The sequence below is a fragment of the Copadichromis virginalis genome, linkage group LG9 (genome assembly GCF_057382275.1).
Source record: "Copadichromis virginalis isolate Kocher_CV1m ecotype Utaka linkage group LG9, C_Virginalis_male_GT1.1, whole genome shotgun sequence".
In the NCBI taxonomy this organism is placed as follows: Eukaryota; Metazoa; Chordata; class Actinopteri; order Cichliformes; family Cichlidae; genus Copadichromis; species Copadichromis virginalis.
In genome coordinates, this window is record NC_140626.1 from 17838626 (window position 1) to 17856228 (window position 17603).

A 17603-nucleotide genomic window follows, 5' to 3' on the forward strand; every position below is an offset into this window, starting at 1 on the left:
TAAACTCAGGTAATATTAAACATCATCACACACCTCTACAGGATCACATCTGTACTGTATGTCGCTGCTGTTGCTGCCCCCTGCTTTTCTGCCACTGTGTGTGGTGCCTCCCCCAAGAGGACCAGGGTGGTACTGCGGCTCTGCAGCTGCAGCAGGGGGCTCGCCACAAAGGAAGTCCTCTTGGGATGAGCGAGAGCGAGACGTCTCTGTGGAAGACAGCCGAGTGGTCCGACCTCCTTCCAAGTAGGCGCTCATCTGATAGAGAAAAAGGAAGGGAGACAATGTGGCAGACATCAAATGATCGCCTTGTTTCATTCAACCATATGACACACTTCAAAGAAAGGATTTCATCAGCATGCCTGCCTGATTGAGTAAGTGTGTGATATGGTAGGTGAGAGACAAGAAGACAAAGCAGAGGCGTGTTTGAGTGACTCTATTATTATCTTAAAACTTAGCAGCCTGTGTTTTGTAACTTCAATTACATGGACAAGGTGCTGTTGGTGTTTCCTTTCTTTTACCCGATGATTAAAAAAAACATAGCCCAGGACAGAGATGCATGATGTACAGCAACCCATTTCAACTTCAAATATAGCAACATTTATGTTTAATATAGCCTCAGCACTATCTGTACTTATTGCTTTATTGGCAATAATTCCAACTGTTACAGTGGACTAGGAAGCACAAGGCCTCAATTTAGCCTCCGAGTACAATATCTACCTTGTGAGAGATGCAATACAGTTTACAGTGTGTGTGTGTGTGTGTGTGTGTGTGTGTGTGTGTGTGTGTGTGTGTGTGTGTGTGTGTGTGTGTGCGTGTTTGAGAGAGAGTGACTCACTGATGGAGGCCGTGGGTAGGTGTCATATGGAGGTGGGGGACTGTCCTGTTTGGGGCTGGAGGCAGCGTCATCCTCATGTTCACTTTCACTCCAGTAATCTACAGGAAACCCACCCACATACTGTCAGATCCATCCGTACACATACATCTAGTGTATTTGTAGTATCATGCACATTTTACATATTAGCTTAGAGTGTTGTTTCTTAATGGGAACCAATTACACTTTTCCTTATTTTCTGTCATTTATTAAACTGATGGATGCTCATATTAAACATGATTGAAGTGATGAATAATCAGTAGTCAGTGTACACCGTAAAAAAAAGAAAATCCTAAAAAAACAGTAATATTCCAGCAGCTGGGGGCAAAAATAATACCAGAAAATAACAGAAAATAACTTTCTCATGAAAATAAGGTTATTTTCAGTAATGACAATACAGTTTGTTGCCCTAATTTTACATGGGATTTTGCCTTTTTCAAGTGCTTTTAAACATTAAATTAGGAACACTTTAATGTGATTAAACAATGAAATTACCTATAAACAAGGTCAATGAATGCGGCAATATGAATAATAATACTTAAATGTACAGAAATATACAGTTAACAGTTGGTTTAAATAATAATGGATTGCATTTATTTTGAGACCCTCAAAGCGCGTTACAATTCCACTTTATAATCCCCCCTCTGGCCATCACCAGTAGGTGGTAGGTGAAGTGTCTTGCCCAAGGACACAACGACCGAGAGTGTCCGAGCCGGGGCTCGAACCAGCAACCTTCTGAATACAAGGTGAACTGCCAACTATTGAGCCACAATCGCCCTAAATGACAATAATAATTATTATTATTGATGTAAAAAAAGTTTATAAGAATCATTTTATATATTTTTCCATAGCATTACATTTGAATTTAACAGTTCAATCTTTTAAATAATGGACAAATATTTGTGAAATTATGGTCCATTTGTGAAAGTATTTTAACAATCTAAATATGCATATGTACAGACAAATATATTTAAAAAAACAAAATTATGTTTTATTACATTTACAGTGATTTTACGTTAATTTACATTTGGAATGTAAAATCACAGTCTATTTATGTAAATTTAATGATATTCTAGAAGAACAGTACAAAACTGTAAAATACACAGTAAAATACTTTTATATTACTTTTTTTTTTTTTTTTTACAATGTATGTAGATATTAGAAAAAGTTCAGCCCTGTTTGAGATTTTGTTGTTGGTTTTTGTCCTTCTCTTGGCTCTATATGATGACACTATAGTTATTTCTAACATGGCCACATCAGGTACATTGCTCTGGCTCTGAGCAAATTAGCGCAATCAACCTGCTGTTCAAACCTTCTGTTTGCTAGTGGAAGCCTCTTAGTGATTCTGTTGGGTTTTTACTTTGCAAAGTAATGTGGTTAAGATGACTATTGATGGGAACTGGTGCTATATGAATCAAATTCTTTTGAATCAAATCAAAAGGGAGGGCAGCCTCATGGTAGAAGAGCTAGGATAATCTGAAGAGCTGCATAAAATAAAGTAAATGGATAAATATAGTATTTATTATTTATTATTTATTTGTACTAAGTATTCCACCATTTTCTTTCCATTTATCCACCTGTCTATTGATTTACCTTCCATTCAGCCATCGGAATACCATGAGAGATAGAAAACATGCCCCAAGTACATCTATCAGGTTAACATCTTATCAGGCATTTTGTGCCACAGTTCCCAGATGGAGTTGGAGGTTGAATTCTTGTTTGTCCCACATAGCAAAATTGGTATGGCTCGGATCTGGCCAACACAATGTGCTTACACATAACCCACATACCGCAAAGAATGACGGTGGCCCAGATCTGGTTTGCCAGAGGTGGCCCACACATAGGCCAGCACAAGGCCAGCTGCAGACACACTGGTGGTCCTGTGCTGGCCCAGAACAGTTTCAGCTCTGGCAACAGATGTCAGCCTAATGTGTACGTTAATCAAACCACAACATGTGCCGGAACATAATAGTGCAAAAATAACATGACAAAATTCCATTCAGACAGTGAATGGACTGATTCTTACGTAGCACTTTTCTACTCTCCTGGATTACTCAAAGTGCTTTATACAACATGCCACATTCACCCAATCTCTCTAAACTGAGTGCTTCCTAACTACATTCATACATATTCACAGGCTTGACATACAGACTGGAGGAGCCAGGAATCAAACTACTAACCCTCTGATCAGAAGGTGACCTGCTCTACCCCTGGAGCTACAACCACCCGGCAGTAAACATGACTAAACCCTCATTAGGTTTTGGATGAAGTGTACTCTCACAAACCTGTCAAACCTGCATTTGAAACATTGGCTACCATAGCGGTATAGTATTGCAACATGGCATTTGGGTCCTCTAACTAAAATAGGAAAATGGGAACATAAATAGTGCCATCATTGCCAGACCTGGCCCACATCTGGTTGACATACACCCTGCCATGACACCAGTCAGTCAGAAGTGCCAGCTTGACACCAGATCCAGGACAGACCTGTCTGCTATGTGGGGTGATTTTAGTTTTGTTTCCTGTTCTGGGTTTATTTTATGTTTTTACTCACTTTTCATTTTCAAATATTGCCTAGTATTTTCAGTCATTCACTTTTGGTTACATGTTGCTACTGTTTGACTTTATAGACTAATGTTTCCCTCTATCTTGACCTTGTATGCTTTCTCTTGTGTCAAGTTTACTCTTGTTTCATGTGCTTTAGTTATGGTTGCAGTTCACTTCTAGTTTTACTTGTCTACTTGTCTCTTGTGTCACACTTTTAATTTGACTGTTATTGTCTAGATTAGTTTCAGCTCTATATATTCCCTATTCCCATTCCTATTCCCTGATTACCTTTTGTGTGTATAAATAGCCCTGTCTCTCCTTTGTTCTTTTGTTCTGTTTACTGTTCCTGATCTCCTGGGACTAAGTTTTAAATCTGGATTACAACTATTAAAATTTTGGCTTTTTATTGAAACTCTGAATGAGGATCTTGCATTTTGGTCCTCACTCCACAAGTAGAATGGATGTTTTGCTTTGAGTATTTAATACACAAAAAACCTTTGATATAGCAACAATAATTCATTTGCTACGAGTCAGCAACCAACTGACATGTAAATCTTGAAAAAAAAAAAAAAAACAGAGAGAGGGGGGGAAAAAAAGAAGAAAAAACTGTGATGTTTATTCATAGCTAAGTTTTTTAAACAGACACGAGGGCCAAAAAGCTCATTGGTTATTCTACCCATGAACAGTTTTCTTTTTTTAAAAAAAATATTAGAACTGAACACACAAAAAAATCTTTAATCTAAGCTTTTCAAAAGTCTCAGAGTATTCTGCAGCCTCTGGCTAACCATGTTCCAGACATTTCTTTTTTTTTAGAATTTTTTTAATGCTTCAGATTTTATGTGGAACATAGTAAAGGATCAAAAACTGTTCAGACTAAACAGTTAAAACCAAATTATTAACAACTAATATGTCTTAAAATATTTGGTAATAAAAACAAACATCCTTTTTAATCATTAAAAAAAACCACTTTTTTCTTTTCGTATAAATGGTATGAATGATGGCATTTTATTCCCCTGGCTTTTGTGGCTTTGTTTTCAACATTTTTAGACCCAACTAGCTTCACCTCATTACCATCTAAAACCTTGGGGGTATTGAGTTGATTATCTTTGCTTATGTCCAAAGTTATAGTTCAAATACTTTTACCCAGATTATAATGTCATTTACCTGGTTTGCTCACTATTAACATTTAGCTAAATTCAAACTAACCTTGTAAATTATTCTTTTCTTCCCAGGACCTTAAAAAAACCTGGAAAACATGTACATTACTTCACATTTCGTCAGTGGAGTGAAGAATGTGGACCGCTTTTAAGTGAATGGTTCCTCTGCGCTTGTTAGTTTTTGAGAACTGAAGGAGAATATATTTCCAGAAATAGCTAATTGCATCACATTACCAAGCGGATGAAAAATAACTGTTTGGTTTCTGAGTGCCTGGGGGTGTAATGAAACAGTCATGTGTGGTACGGGGTCATTAGTTGCCCATTAACAAATTTTTCTCCCAGTAAGCCCCTAGGAGATTTATCTGGCTATTCTGGGAATATAACAATAAGTTCAATAGGTATAGAAGTATTATTGTGTTGTTGGCTTAAGATGACATCCTACAGCAGCCATCGTTTGAAGAACCCTTCACCATGTCGCTGAATGAGCCCCTCACCCTGCTCCTGGCGTATCCTCTCTCGCTCTGCATAGCCTACAGCGGCCATGTTGAGGCGACTCAGCCACCTAACAGAAGGGGGAACTAATTAGATTATCTCATAATGTACGCAAACAAATAATTAAACATTAAAATAACAATTTCGCTTGGGGTCCCAAAGTCTCACAGTGTACATAAATAATCACTTGGGAAAAAATGATTACTTCTTTTTATTTTAATTTTTTGTTTTGTTAAAAGTTTGAAACGATATTGAGCTGCTCTGATCTACAGCATGATAACTACATCATATAAGTAAATAGGTATATCAAACATGGTTTAAATGTTATGTAAGACATGGATGAACAAATATATACATATTTTGTTTAAAAAAAGTCAGTAACAGACAAAAACAGGTACATAGGTATAATATATTATCCTTAGTATGTTGTGACTCATAAAAAAATTGGCCACCTATAAAAAAATGGCCTCTGTGAAAATGTCTTAAAATTTTTGATACTAAAAACAAATTCCCTTTTTAAACATTAAATAAAACACTTTTTTCCCCCTTTTTACTTGAAGGGTCTTTTGTGGTGTTTAGCCACCCAGCTGGAAGTCTGCCCTACTCTATAACCTTCACCCTGCACACACTCCTTTACCTGTTCATGTCATCCACTCCATCTGCTGCAAAGTAGAAACTCTTGACCTTGGGGTGGCAAGCTTTGAAAGCACTAGAGGGATAGAGGGTGTTATTTTTGCAGGCACACATTCATACATTCAAGAGCATGTGATCTGCACGTAACATACACATATATATGCAAGAGACCTGCGTTTGTTAAGCACTTACTACTTCTTGCGGCATTCACTGGCTCGATCGATCTTAAATTCTGGAAGACTGACAAAACCTTCGGCTTTTTCATCCTGAACAAAGAGCGAGGAGAAAGAAATGTTTAAAAAAAAAGACAGACAGCAAGCCAAAAAAAAAGAAAAAAAAAGAAAAAGAGGATGGCTAAAAAAACTGTTGATTTCATGTGTTCACTCTCTGTTTTTCCAAATGCACATTATTTTTTCTAAGTCTGACTGAACAGGAAGAGGTTGATGAATGTCAGATTAAATAAAGATAAGACTTTAAAACCTAACAGCTCTCTGGTCAGCCACTGACGGGGTTTGCACTGACAGTGTTAAGAAGCGAATTCTTGCCAGCTTTTTTTTTTCTGGTTTATTTAGCCATAAACCAGAGAACTAGAAGGGGGAAAAAGTGATGGTGGGATAAAAAAGAATGTTAAAAATAAATAAAGACGTTACGCTAATGTTGATACAAATTAATCAAATTATATAAATAAGTTTGACTTTACAGTCATGTGCAAAAAATGTAAGAGTTCTGTCAATTCCATGGTTTTACATATCGGGCAAAAAAAAGAGAAATTACTCTTAAAGTTATTTAAATCCAACCTCAGGCGTATACCACATTTTACTACATATACCACTATTTCATTATTTATTTAAGTCACAACACAGAAGTAGTGTGTAGAAAAACAAAGTACACCCCGTGATACAGTAGCTCATAAAACCACTTTTGACAGCAACAACTTGAAATAATGATTTTATGTATGACTTTTTCTGTCTCTCCCATTGTTTCTCTGACCCACTCTTCTTTACAACATTGCTTCAGTTTCAGTTTAGTTGAAGAATGCATTGTATTTGTTTATACACAGCTCTCTCTCAACCCTCCACCACCTCCATCTTGACAGCTGTCATAAGGTGTTTGTGCTTGTTAAGACCAAGCTCAAAAGCCAAAACAGAAATATGGAGACTGTCACCAGAGTTTTAAAAATGTACTTTATTTTTATCATTATATAATTTTAAATTGCAAAGAGAAAAGAGGTTGCAGAAGGGCCTAACACCTCACACATAACTTTAGTTGACATCTTCAAACATGGATATGAGGATCCCAAGTAGCTGCACAGAGCAAACAAAAGTAACATGTGACCAGCACATAGATGAGCACAACAGCCACAAATCAAAAGGATTACTCAGTAAGTAATTACTCAGACAATTACTACAACACAAACCAAAAGCATCAACCAACAATCCCAACCATGTGATCTGTTCTTGCCATCACACAAACAGTCACACACCAAGCGGCCCTATGCCACAACAAGTTACTTTGATCTAGAAAATTCAGTAAAGCAAGCGTACTAGTGACCAACCCCAAATGAAGTGCAATATCTACGCAATTTAAAGAAATGTTTTTGGCCGTCACCTGGCCAACAACACTCACAAGTGATCCAACAAAAGTAGCCAGCTTTTCCACAACACTAAAGGTCACAGCACAAAGCACTCACCTCATCATCTGGCATCCATAAACACTTATTTACTAGATGTAGATGTTTGAGGCAACTTTGAACGCAAACTCAAGAGCAGGCAGCAGATCAGAGATGCAGTCTACAAGAAAACTCTGAAGTCTGAATCCCCACCCAGGATAACCACCAAACTTAATAAACTAAACCACCAAACAGGTACTACAGTGGACAGGCAGCACAGCCACCCAGCTGAAACACATTTGCTAAGGAGAGTTTTCTCAATCACAGCTAACACCTTAATCATCACTCAAAACCTCTGATGTTTTGTCTCCACAAACATATCTAAAGTGTCCAAAATATCCCGGACAAGCCCCCATTTATGTTACAACCTTTCTCAAAAGGAGCAACATAAATATGGAGTCTGACACCACAGTATAAAAAATAATAGATTTTATTTTAAATGACATAATAAGTTCGCTAAAACAGGTGGTACCACAGAGACAAAACTGGTGCGCCCCTCGAAAGCCTGGCAGCTGTGCCAGGTTTTGGACCTCACCAGGTGTAGTCAATTAGCATTTCAACCCAGGTAAGACCTGAAGACTCGTGCACTGCCACTGCAAAGGGAGCAGGTGTTGCAAAGGGGCATAACAGGTTTGATATGTTGTGTTTGATTTTTATCAAACATAATGCTGTGCATTATGTGCAAATATCTCTACTTTGGTCTCATCTGTCCAAAAAACATTGTCCCAGAAGTTATTATTTCATATATAATTTTGGAAATCTAAGCTGTGCTACCATGTTCTTTGCAGAGAGAAGAAGCATTGTCCTGGAAAACCTTCCACACAAATCATACTCATTCAGTTCTTTTCTAATTGTACTGTCATGAACTTTAACAGTTAAGATGCTAACTGAGGCAAGGAGAGTTTGAAATGCTTTGTTTAAATGTTATTTTTTAATAAATTCTCTGAGCTTTGCATGTACCTTGGAGTTAATTTGCATGAACAATTTGTGTTATTCATGCAAATTAACATGTTAGGGACCAAGTATATTATGTCTTGATACATACATCTTTAAATTAAAAGAAAGTATAGTTGGTTTTTTTTTTTCACAAAACTATATGCAAACGTCTCCCACTGTCTTTATCACACACTAGCAGGAGAGCAGCTTCAAACAAAGCACATCCACTTGTATGGTGTTGTAGTTCTAGGTCCCGACTGTGGTAATGCCTCCTTTGCTAAAGCATCACTTTTGTGTCAGTAAAAACCTCAACATGAGTTTTGAGACATACCTCTTCATTGATGTACCAGTACAGGCAGTTGTCTTTCAGAACAAACCAGTACTTCTTCCATTTTTGAGAAAAGTAACCCTTTGCATCTCTCTTTCTCCACAGCCAACCCTCGCAGTCTCCTCTGCCCAGCGCCTTGCAGGAAACACGCCTCCGACTCAGCGAGGCCAAACTTCGTCCTGGAACAACATGGAGGAAATGTGAAGGCAGCGGAATTCACGGACAGAAAATGATCTCAAAACTAGAAGAAAGCACAAACTCAAAGAAGGAAAATGTGTCATTCAAAGGGTAGCACTAATGCTGCTTGTAAGTTCTCACTTCAGTGTGAATAAAATCTTTCACAAAATGTCACATCCTAATGTAGCAATGATTCTTGGCAATGCCTCAGTCTCTGGACTTGACAGAATGCTGCTGCACTGCAGTAAGGTAAGAGGTGTTTAATAAAAACTGCCTTTTCCTTCTGGCATAAAAGCCCTGTAACATTTTTCTCAGCAGGCTCCTCATTAAAGATTACCGGGGAAACTTGGCTCTCAGTCGAGGCCACGGAGAAACTTGCATAGTACTGGATGAAAAGTCTTTTAACATGGTTACAATACTCCATTTACATCTGTGGCAGTGCAGGTCTAAAGGAAACAGGATTCTTACACAGTGCATGACATGAAAAACTACACTTCAACTACGCATTGTGAAAAGATTTTGAGTCTGGAGATAATTAATAAGCTTTAGAACACCCCCACCCCACTCGACACACACACACACACACACACAGACAGACAGACACACACACACCTTACATCCTCAAAATGCACAAAAGTGCTCTCGAATAATGATTATTCTTCATTTTCTGTGCAGCAGCTCCAGGCTATAAACTGATACCATCACCAATTTAGCTTTAAAAGAGAACTACTCGTTATAGAAAACGAAGATTTTTTTTTCTCTGATCCTCAACGAAAAGAGTTACTAATATTTCATTACACATTTGATAAGAGTACCACTTGGAGCAGTGGAACTGTGAATAAATCATTATTATCACACTCATTTTGAAACTTTGCTTTAATTGCGGTAAACAAACAAAGCCGTTGACCATACGTGCAGATGGAGCTAAAGCTTTCGCACAATGGCAGATGGTGAAACAAGCAAAAGGCCTCTGGAAAAAAACAAAAAACAATCCCTTTCAACATGTTAATCCTCGTTCGTGTGGTAGAAGAGAAAAAAAGGTTTGGTCAGATAGGGAAAAAAATACTGATGGCTGTGAGTAAAATTATCCAAAAAAAAAGAAGAAAAAATCCTAATAAAGAATCAACTGAGTCATTTATGTAAATAAAACTAAAAAGGTAAGAACTGATGTTACAGTAATCATCCTGCAACGATAAATGTTAACGATGATATAGAGAAATGCTGGATTCGTGAATGTGTGCACACTGACTGAAAGCAAATTCGCCTGCAGTCCGGTCTGCAGCACGCTCATCAAAACATGCAAAATGGGAACAACGTGTTAAAATGCAAACACAGAGCTGTCTGCACAGACTGCATGAGTATGAAACGATTACAAGGTGAGAAAACTACCTCATAAGCAAATTATTAAAAAATTTTTACATCGATTTTTTTTGACTGTTTATTTCAACTGCTAAAACCATAAATCATGTTTTCTTTGGCTCAGCCCAAACTGTGAAATGCATGAAAAGCAATGAGGTTTTTCAATTATGCATTACCGTTAATAAATGATCACAAAAATGTGGAGAAATCGACTTTAATCTTGAGTATTACTGGAGCAATTTATCAGTTTATATAATAATGAATTTTTAAAGCCCACCATTCTTTAAAATCATTGATTATAGGAAAGCTCAGAAAACAGCTACAGTTCCCAACTTCTTAATTGTGGCCACTTGTTTATTTTAGCCTGAGTAACACAAAACAGAACGAAACAATGAGCAGTTTTTAAAACTGACGATATATTTCAGACTAAGTTACCACAAATATAAACATTCATTACATATTCACCATGTCTGTGTATTTACCACAGTGATGGAAAATGAAGGGGAACTCTTCATTTGGTTATAAGATCTACTTTCTTGTAGCTTCTTTGAGAGGTGAAAAGATGAAGAAGGGGCAAAAGTTCTTTCCATTTAGTTGTTGATGAAAGGTAAAAGATGTTTTCCTGATCAGATGAACATACAAACTGTCTGTGAGCCATTTAAGGACAACACAGCACTAGGACTTCAGTGGGTTAAATTTCATTCACTTTCATAAGAAGAAAAACAGCCTAGACAAAGGGGTTGGTTTGATCCATTGGCATTGTTTCTATAATAATGTTATATATGTACCTAAACTACTTGGGATACTAACCCTTACTACTGACAGCAGTTTTTTTTAGCTGTTGTTTGAAAGTAAAACTAGAGCTTGTTGATTCATATTGTACACTCTAGATAAAAGATGCCAGCAAAAAGTTAAATGAACCTCTAATGGCCAGCTGGTTATCTGTGTTCCCCCTTGATTTAAATCAATGTGTTTCACATTGAGCTTTCAAGCAGATCATTCACAAATTGGAGAGCTGTAAATGAAAGTTTTCCAAAAGTTCCCAAGGTCACAGAACAATTAAAACAAAGAGAGGAAATCACCCCAAATTACCCACTTAAACTCATCATTCAAAAAAAAAATTTTTTCTAGTTGGTCAGAGATTAGAAAACATGCAGTTCCGCTTGTGTTTCCAGTTTCTAGTTGTGTAAGTGATACTGTACTACACAGCTTTAGGTCTTCTGATATGACAAACTTTTCCACATTTGTCTCCAGATACATTGGATCCACTTAATATGCAAGAAGAGTTTGTTACAAACAAACAATGACTAAAACTAAATGTCCTGTCTTTTCTATATAATTGTCTTCCACATGGGATTTACTTGCCTTCAAAAATTGCTTTGGGAAGCATGAAAAACTGGAAATGTTAGATGTTCTCCTGCTAGCCAGTAAACCCTTCAGTCAGACCTCCAGTCCTGAGCATGATCATGGAGGAATTTGCCAATCTCTAAGCTGAAATATATGGGCAAGGGCAGCAGATGTGCATGAGCTGGTAATTATGGATGGTGTTTACACACATAAATATGAAATTAACTTAAAAATTCATCCATATGCTGACATCTAACACCAGAAAATTAAGAATCTACCACAAATCCTCTTATTGGGAGCAAATGCACCAGTAATTTTGCCCCACTCCTCCTCAGCTATGTGACTGCCTTCATTTTCATTATGACATTTTTATTTCAGTTACATGAGAGTTATAATTTCATATTTTTGAATTTTATTTGGAATTTTTGTTTTCCAGAGTGGGGTTTTTCTCATTTCAGTGTTAGGATTAAAGTGTTTAATTAGATTGAATTAGACATAAAAACTTTTCAGGGGTTCAGAACAGCTGTTACAATACAAGCACACCTTTTCTGATGATAGTTGACTCACATTAATGTAGTCTCAGTAAACATCTGTTCCAAAGCTTAGTTTATATAAAAAATGCCCTTCGCTTTTTAGATTTTTTAGTTTGGTCAAATTTGTCATCACAACCTTTCTTTAACTGAGTTTTCCCGAGTTAGTTTTGTGAGTGCAAAGTATCATTTCAGTTCAGATCAGTATCAAATAAAGTGTTACTATGACTGCTGGCTTTGTGAAGCAGCAGCTGCTCTCACATTCTTCCTGCTTCCATTAGTGGATGAGTGAAAAATCACAACTGGCAGCATCTGTTCACACCTAACAGGTGGCTTTCCTGCTTACCTTTATTCTTCTTCCTGTTCTTTGACTGCAGAGAGGAGGAGGAGGAGGACTGTTGGTATGTCTGAGAGAGGTTGGAAAGAAGAGGAAGAAGAGAGGGAGGGAGAGGCAGGCTGTCAGGATGAATCAGTGCCCTTTGTTTGCTGCAATGAATTCTGGGATATAAAAGATGACAGATCTTAGGGAGAGCAGGAGCGATGAGACGAGGAAAGGGGAGCTGAATCGTTCTCCCCGTTCTCTCATTATCTCTTCCTCACACACAGACACACATATGAGGGGATGGAAAAGTGAACCTCACGGAGGACATTAGCGACTTTCACACCTCTAAACATAGAACAGAAGGACAGGAGGGAGGTTCAGGTGACACAATAGGACGTCCAGGTGAGGGAGGACGTTTGTGTGTGTGTGTGTGTGTGTGTGTGTGTGTGTGTGTGTGTGTGTGTGTGTGTGTGTGTGTGTGAAGAAGCTCAGGGGAGCTGTGAGATTAAGCAGAGACTTCAGTAAGCAAAACATGAAGGACAAGCATCCAAAACAAGGGTATGTGAAGTCTGACAGTGAACCCTGACATGCCCACTTACTTGGTGTGTTTAAAATTTAGAGTGAATTATCTAGTTTGTGCTTTTAAAAGAGGACAGAGGTAAATCTATCAGGGGATTACTGTGATATATGAAGAAGTGATCATTCAAGTTGTGCAATTTTCTTAGTGGATAACAGTTACATCTTAAAGAATAACTGTTCATGATTCCATGTTTGTCTAAAGCAGAAGGAATAGAAAAAGTTAAGATTGATTTTGTTTTATAAAACAGTGGCAATGATATATGTGGAGTCTATGCTAATGTTTAGTCAGCATCATAGACAGTGCCAAAGGCCGACGTAGCTTCTGTGACTGAAAAGCGAAACATAAAAAGTGAAGCCGATGGGGAAATGCCTTCAGCCTGCTTTGTTTTTAATGAAAGCTGGGGGAACTAGATGTGATTGTAAAAAGACTTCCAGTCTCACAGGAGTCTATGGGAAAATGTACCACCGACTGGACCTCAAGTTCCACGTGACTCATTTCAGGAAATACTGAATAAAACATTAGGTCCATTTTTAAAATTTTGGCCATTCTAAGGTTTGCATTATACATTGCGGACACAGACGTGCACATCTGGAACCCTGTCGGCCGAGCAGTCTTTCCTGTTATACTTCTTTGAAGTCCCCCACCTGGGTCGCATGCGTGGCTAGTGCATTGTAATGTAAAGTCTCTGTGGAAAAGTTCTTGCAGTCCACATGGAACCTCACGCTCAGTGTCTGATCACAAAATGAAAGTCACACGGGAAAAAGATCTATGAATGCGTAAAGTATAATCCCATCTTAAATGTCAGAAAGGAGAATAATCTGGGGCTAACAGCTTGTTATTGACAGCTCATTAGCCAATGAGCATGCAGTTGGATTAACAGTTAAATTCACACCTTTCTCACTGCAGAAAACCACAAAGGCTTCAGCAAAAACGCTCATCTCGACACCTCATAACAGAACTACACCAGTGGATGATGTCATAATAGATATGTCCATCATTTATAATGTCTAGGGTCAGTGCCTAGCTGACAAATAATTTGATAAGAGTAATGTGGGCCTTGAAATGACCTGAAAGAGTAAGCCAAACTAAATATAACATCTTGTGTTCAGATCTGACTGAGTAATGACACTGCGGAGAACTGAGTGTATTTGATGCCTCACGCAGCATCCTTGATCCAAAACAACAAACTCTGACCAGCACATTTCTCATGTGACCTCTCTCTACCGGTCAGATGGGGCAACAGACCAGCTCTGATGTCACGATATTACACATGTCAGAGCCTGGACCTCAGCCACTCACAGCCCAATACTCAGCAGGACAGATTACATGGGCCCGCCCACTCCCACTGACACGCCATCTGCCATCGCAGCGCCCATGCACACTGTAAACACATACTCGAGCAAGGGCATGCAAACACTTTTAATTTTCAAAGAGATGCTGACAAGATGTATAAGGTCACCGCCGGCCAAAATGACTGCCTGGACCGGCAGGCTGAGACGGACAGGCAGGGCAGGCGGATGTCATGGAAGTGACAGGGGGTAATAACGAGTCAGCATTCGCTCACATCACACTTCACTGTGGCACTTTTTCATCATGGCTAAAAGCTATTTGCTTTCTCTCAAATCTCTGAGTCCTGACTGTTAGATTCGTATCACAACAGATCCGAGAAAGTCAGAGGAATTTCCTGATTGTCCAGAGTAGTTCAGATCCACAATATGAAGCTATATTTTGCACCTGGAGTTTAAATCAACAGCTTATTTAAACACAACAGTACTCTTTTTATGTCAATTTCAGTGAGATGTTTCACTTCAAAAGCTTGTTGGGGCACTTTTTCCCTCTACACTTCCTGGACATCATCCCTGTCAACGACATATTCCCTTTGTTATCCTTTATTTTAAAGACTTTATCTTACATGGTTACTTTGGATGTTTGCCTATTTTGTCAAAAGTTGAATGAGTAGATCAATGCCACTTTTATATCTGTATAGTTAATAAGTTATTATAACTAACTACCACCATGATTGTGAGTGGTAGTAAGGCTTCTGAAAAAAATTAAATAAATAAATACCATGACTTGATAGCGTGGCAAGAGTACAACTGTATATCAAAGATGGACATAGCTTCAACAACTGCCTGAATTGTGTTCTCATGGCCAACGGAGAGTTCACCTCATTGGGTCTCATTGTCTAGAGGTCCCTGTAGCTCTCTTGATTTATGACCTCAGTAATCACCTTCCTAATGAGTATAGGTCTAGGTATATTGCCTCAAACACTAGCTTGAAGTCTTAATTAATATAACATAGTACAATGGTACACTGTGATCCTATTAGAGTAAATTATATGCAAAAGCAGGGCATGATTTGGTGTGTCGCTAACATGACTTGTTTCTCAGTCAGATCCACCTCAAGAAACCACAATGAAGCATTCAAACAAGTCCAAGCCAACAGGTAAGATTAATGTGGCTAGGCGGCACCTTAGATATTGAGTTTTTGCAGTCATATGACCACTAACCATGTGACAATAACTTTGTTTTGATCATCTGTCCACCACCAGTTGCGAGCGAAAAATGTGTATTACCTGACAGGCTGGTGAGCCATTGCTGTAGTTTGATGGTAATCACTAGCAATCGACTCCAAAAGCCCCAGTCACACAGGCTTACAGACCCGTCAAGAGACCCCCTGGCAACCACTGGTTGCTAGGGAACAATATGTAATATGTTGTACAAAGCAAGTTTCTGATGCAATAAAATCTCTGTGACTGATTACACCAAGCGGCGCAAGCAGCTTCCAGCAACTATTTGCCAACCAGTCAGGGAATGAATATTTTTCAAGGTTGTATCACATCTAATGTGGGGGACAACTCTTGAGCAATGTGAGCATGACATGATGAACCTGAAGTATATGTTTAATAATTAGCCTAACAACCATAAAAGTAGTTTGTCAGTGAGTAATGATCACACTTAAGATCATAAAGGAAATAAAACTAGTTTTTTTTTAAAATATATTTATCATGGTGAGTTCACAATTTATCATGATGCATGCATGGGATACAGTATGTTTTATGTTCAATGTGTATACAAATTCAAAAGTAAGAAAATGTATAGTTATAAAAGTTAGGTATAAAAGTTGTGCGTAGATGTTTTTGCTTTCAGACCAAGCTAGTCTAGCCATTCGTGGTCTTCAATATAAGAGTGGCATTGATTTCCCCATCTGGCACACAAAAAACACTTCTTTGAATTTCCAGAGTGATTTATAGAGGACATAAAACACGAGACAGTGAAAGTAGACAGTATATCCTTGGTTTCTTGGCATAAACATAATTGTTAAAGCCGTCTCAAACTGCTTTTCAGTTTTACTGGTCTTATTTTCCTCCGAGCTGTCAATTCTGTCACTAGTTAGCTAACATAAACTAATGTAAGTCTATTAGCCACAACCAACCGACCAACCAAATGACATCACATTCCGTACTGACAGAAGATGATGCTAAACTGTTTTTTCAAACTTGAACTTTAAGCACTTATTTCTTAAATACAGCTTCACAAACAGAGTTACATCAATGTCAGTTGTTGCTATCATGTTTCCATGTCTTCTTTAAAGTTGTCATTGTGGATTGAAACAACCCAAAAATAAAAGTTCTGTATTTAAGAGTCCGCAGTGATAAAGACAATGAAAGAGCAACAAGAAAACAAAGACAAAAACATGTAAAATAAATAAACGAACAAAAAGAGAAAGGAAGAAGCAAATACATTTTTACAAAGTCCATCCCTTACATGATAAATGGAGGCTGGGTCCCTGGGAGGTGACTCTCTCTGATTTGTCTGAAGGACATAATGGGAGGGGCTTTGACTGTGGTGGCTCCGCCTCTTGGCACGTTTGGCCGTATCATTGGACCGTTTGCCCGGACGAGCTGTGTGGGAGGAGTAGTCTTCACCGCTGGTCCGTTCGTCCCCACCGGACAGTCCCACGTAACGCATAAGCGAGGCTTCTGTGAGACACAGTTACACCAGCCAATCAAAGCTCCGCCCACATTTGACTGATTTTGATCTCCTGCTCATACTTTTTCTAGTCTGTCTTCATCAATACTTCCTATGTTGTCATGAAGGTTTCTGGGTTAATTAGAGACTAAATTTAAAAATATATAAATAAAAGGCTGCAGAAAAAAATGTCCTGTTATTCAAATGCATCAAAATTAGGGCAGTAGACTTCAAGAGCAGTCAATAGAAAGATTTTAAAAAAGGAAAACTTTTTAAAGCTTTTGACTTCTATTTACAGAATCCATACTTACTTCATCAGCTATTTTGAAAATATCTAAGGAGTGCAAAAATTCCAGACGTAATTTTTTTTTTTTTTGTGCCCCGTAGTCTCGGCATCCCTCGAGGTTAATTAGTTTTGTTTAACCCAGACTGCAGTAAAAAATTCTGCATTGTGTTTTATCACCTGATAAACAGACTACTTAATTTGTGAAATAAAGAAAACCATGCAGCAAATCAGCTCTGGGGATTTGGTAATTTATAACCAGGACTAACAGATTAAGGTCAAGAAAAGATCACGGTCACTGTTGAATAAAACCATCTTATTAGCTGCAATGCAGTTATGTAAAAAGCCAACAAGAAGACCAAAGTCAGCACATATGGGAAGGACAAACTGTCAGAAAATCC

The 17603-nt window shown here is 38.1% G+C and overlaps 1 protein-coding gene across 4 annotated transcripts in view; it reads right to left on the reverse strand.

The window, feature by feature from the left end:
• cnksr2a (connector enhancer of kinase suppressor of Ras 2a) overlaps positions 1-17603 on the reverse strand; it is a 119379-nt gene that overhangs the window by 35800 nt on the left and 65976 nt on the right. For all 4 annotated transcript variants that reach the window (XM_085467982.1, XM_085467981.1, XM_085467980.1 and 1 more), the window contains exons 13-20: positions 16716-16930; positions 12393-12453; positions 8637-8812; positions 5893-5966; positions 5705-5776; positions 5070-5137; positions 836-933; positions 34-255 (exon numbers count right to left, since the gene is read on the reverse strand). In XM_085467982.1, the coding sequence (XP_085324108.1) occupies positions 34-255; positions 836-933; positions 5070-5137; positions 5705-5776; positions 5893-5966; positions 8637-8812; positions 12393-12453; positions 16716-16930 (986 nt within the window). The remainder of the gene's footprint in view (positions 1-33; positions 256-835; positions 934-5069; positions 5138-5704; positions 5777-5892; positions 5967-8636; positions 8813-12392; positions 12454-16715; positions 16931-17603) is intronic.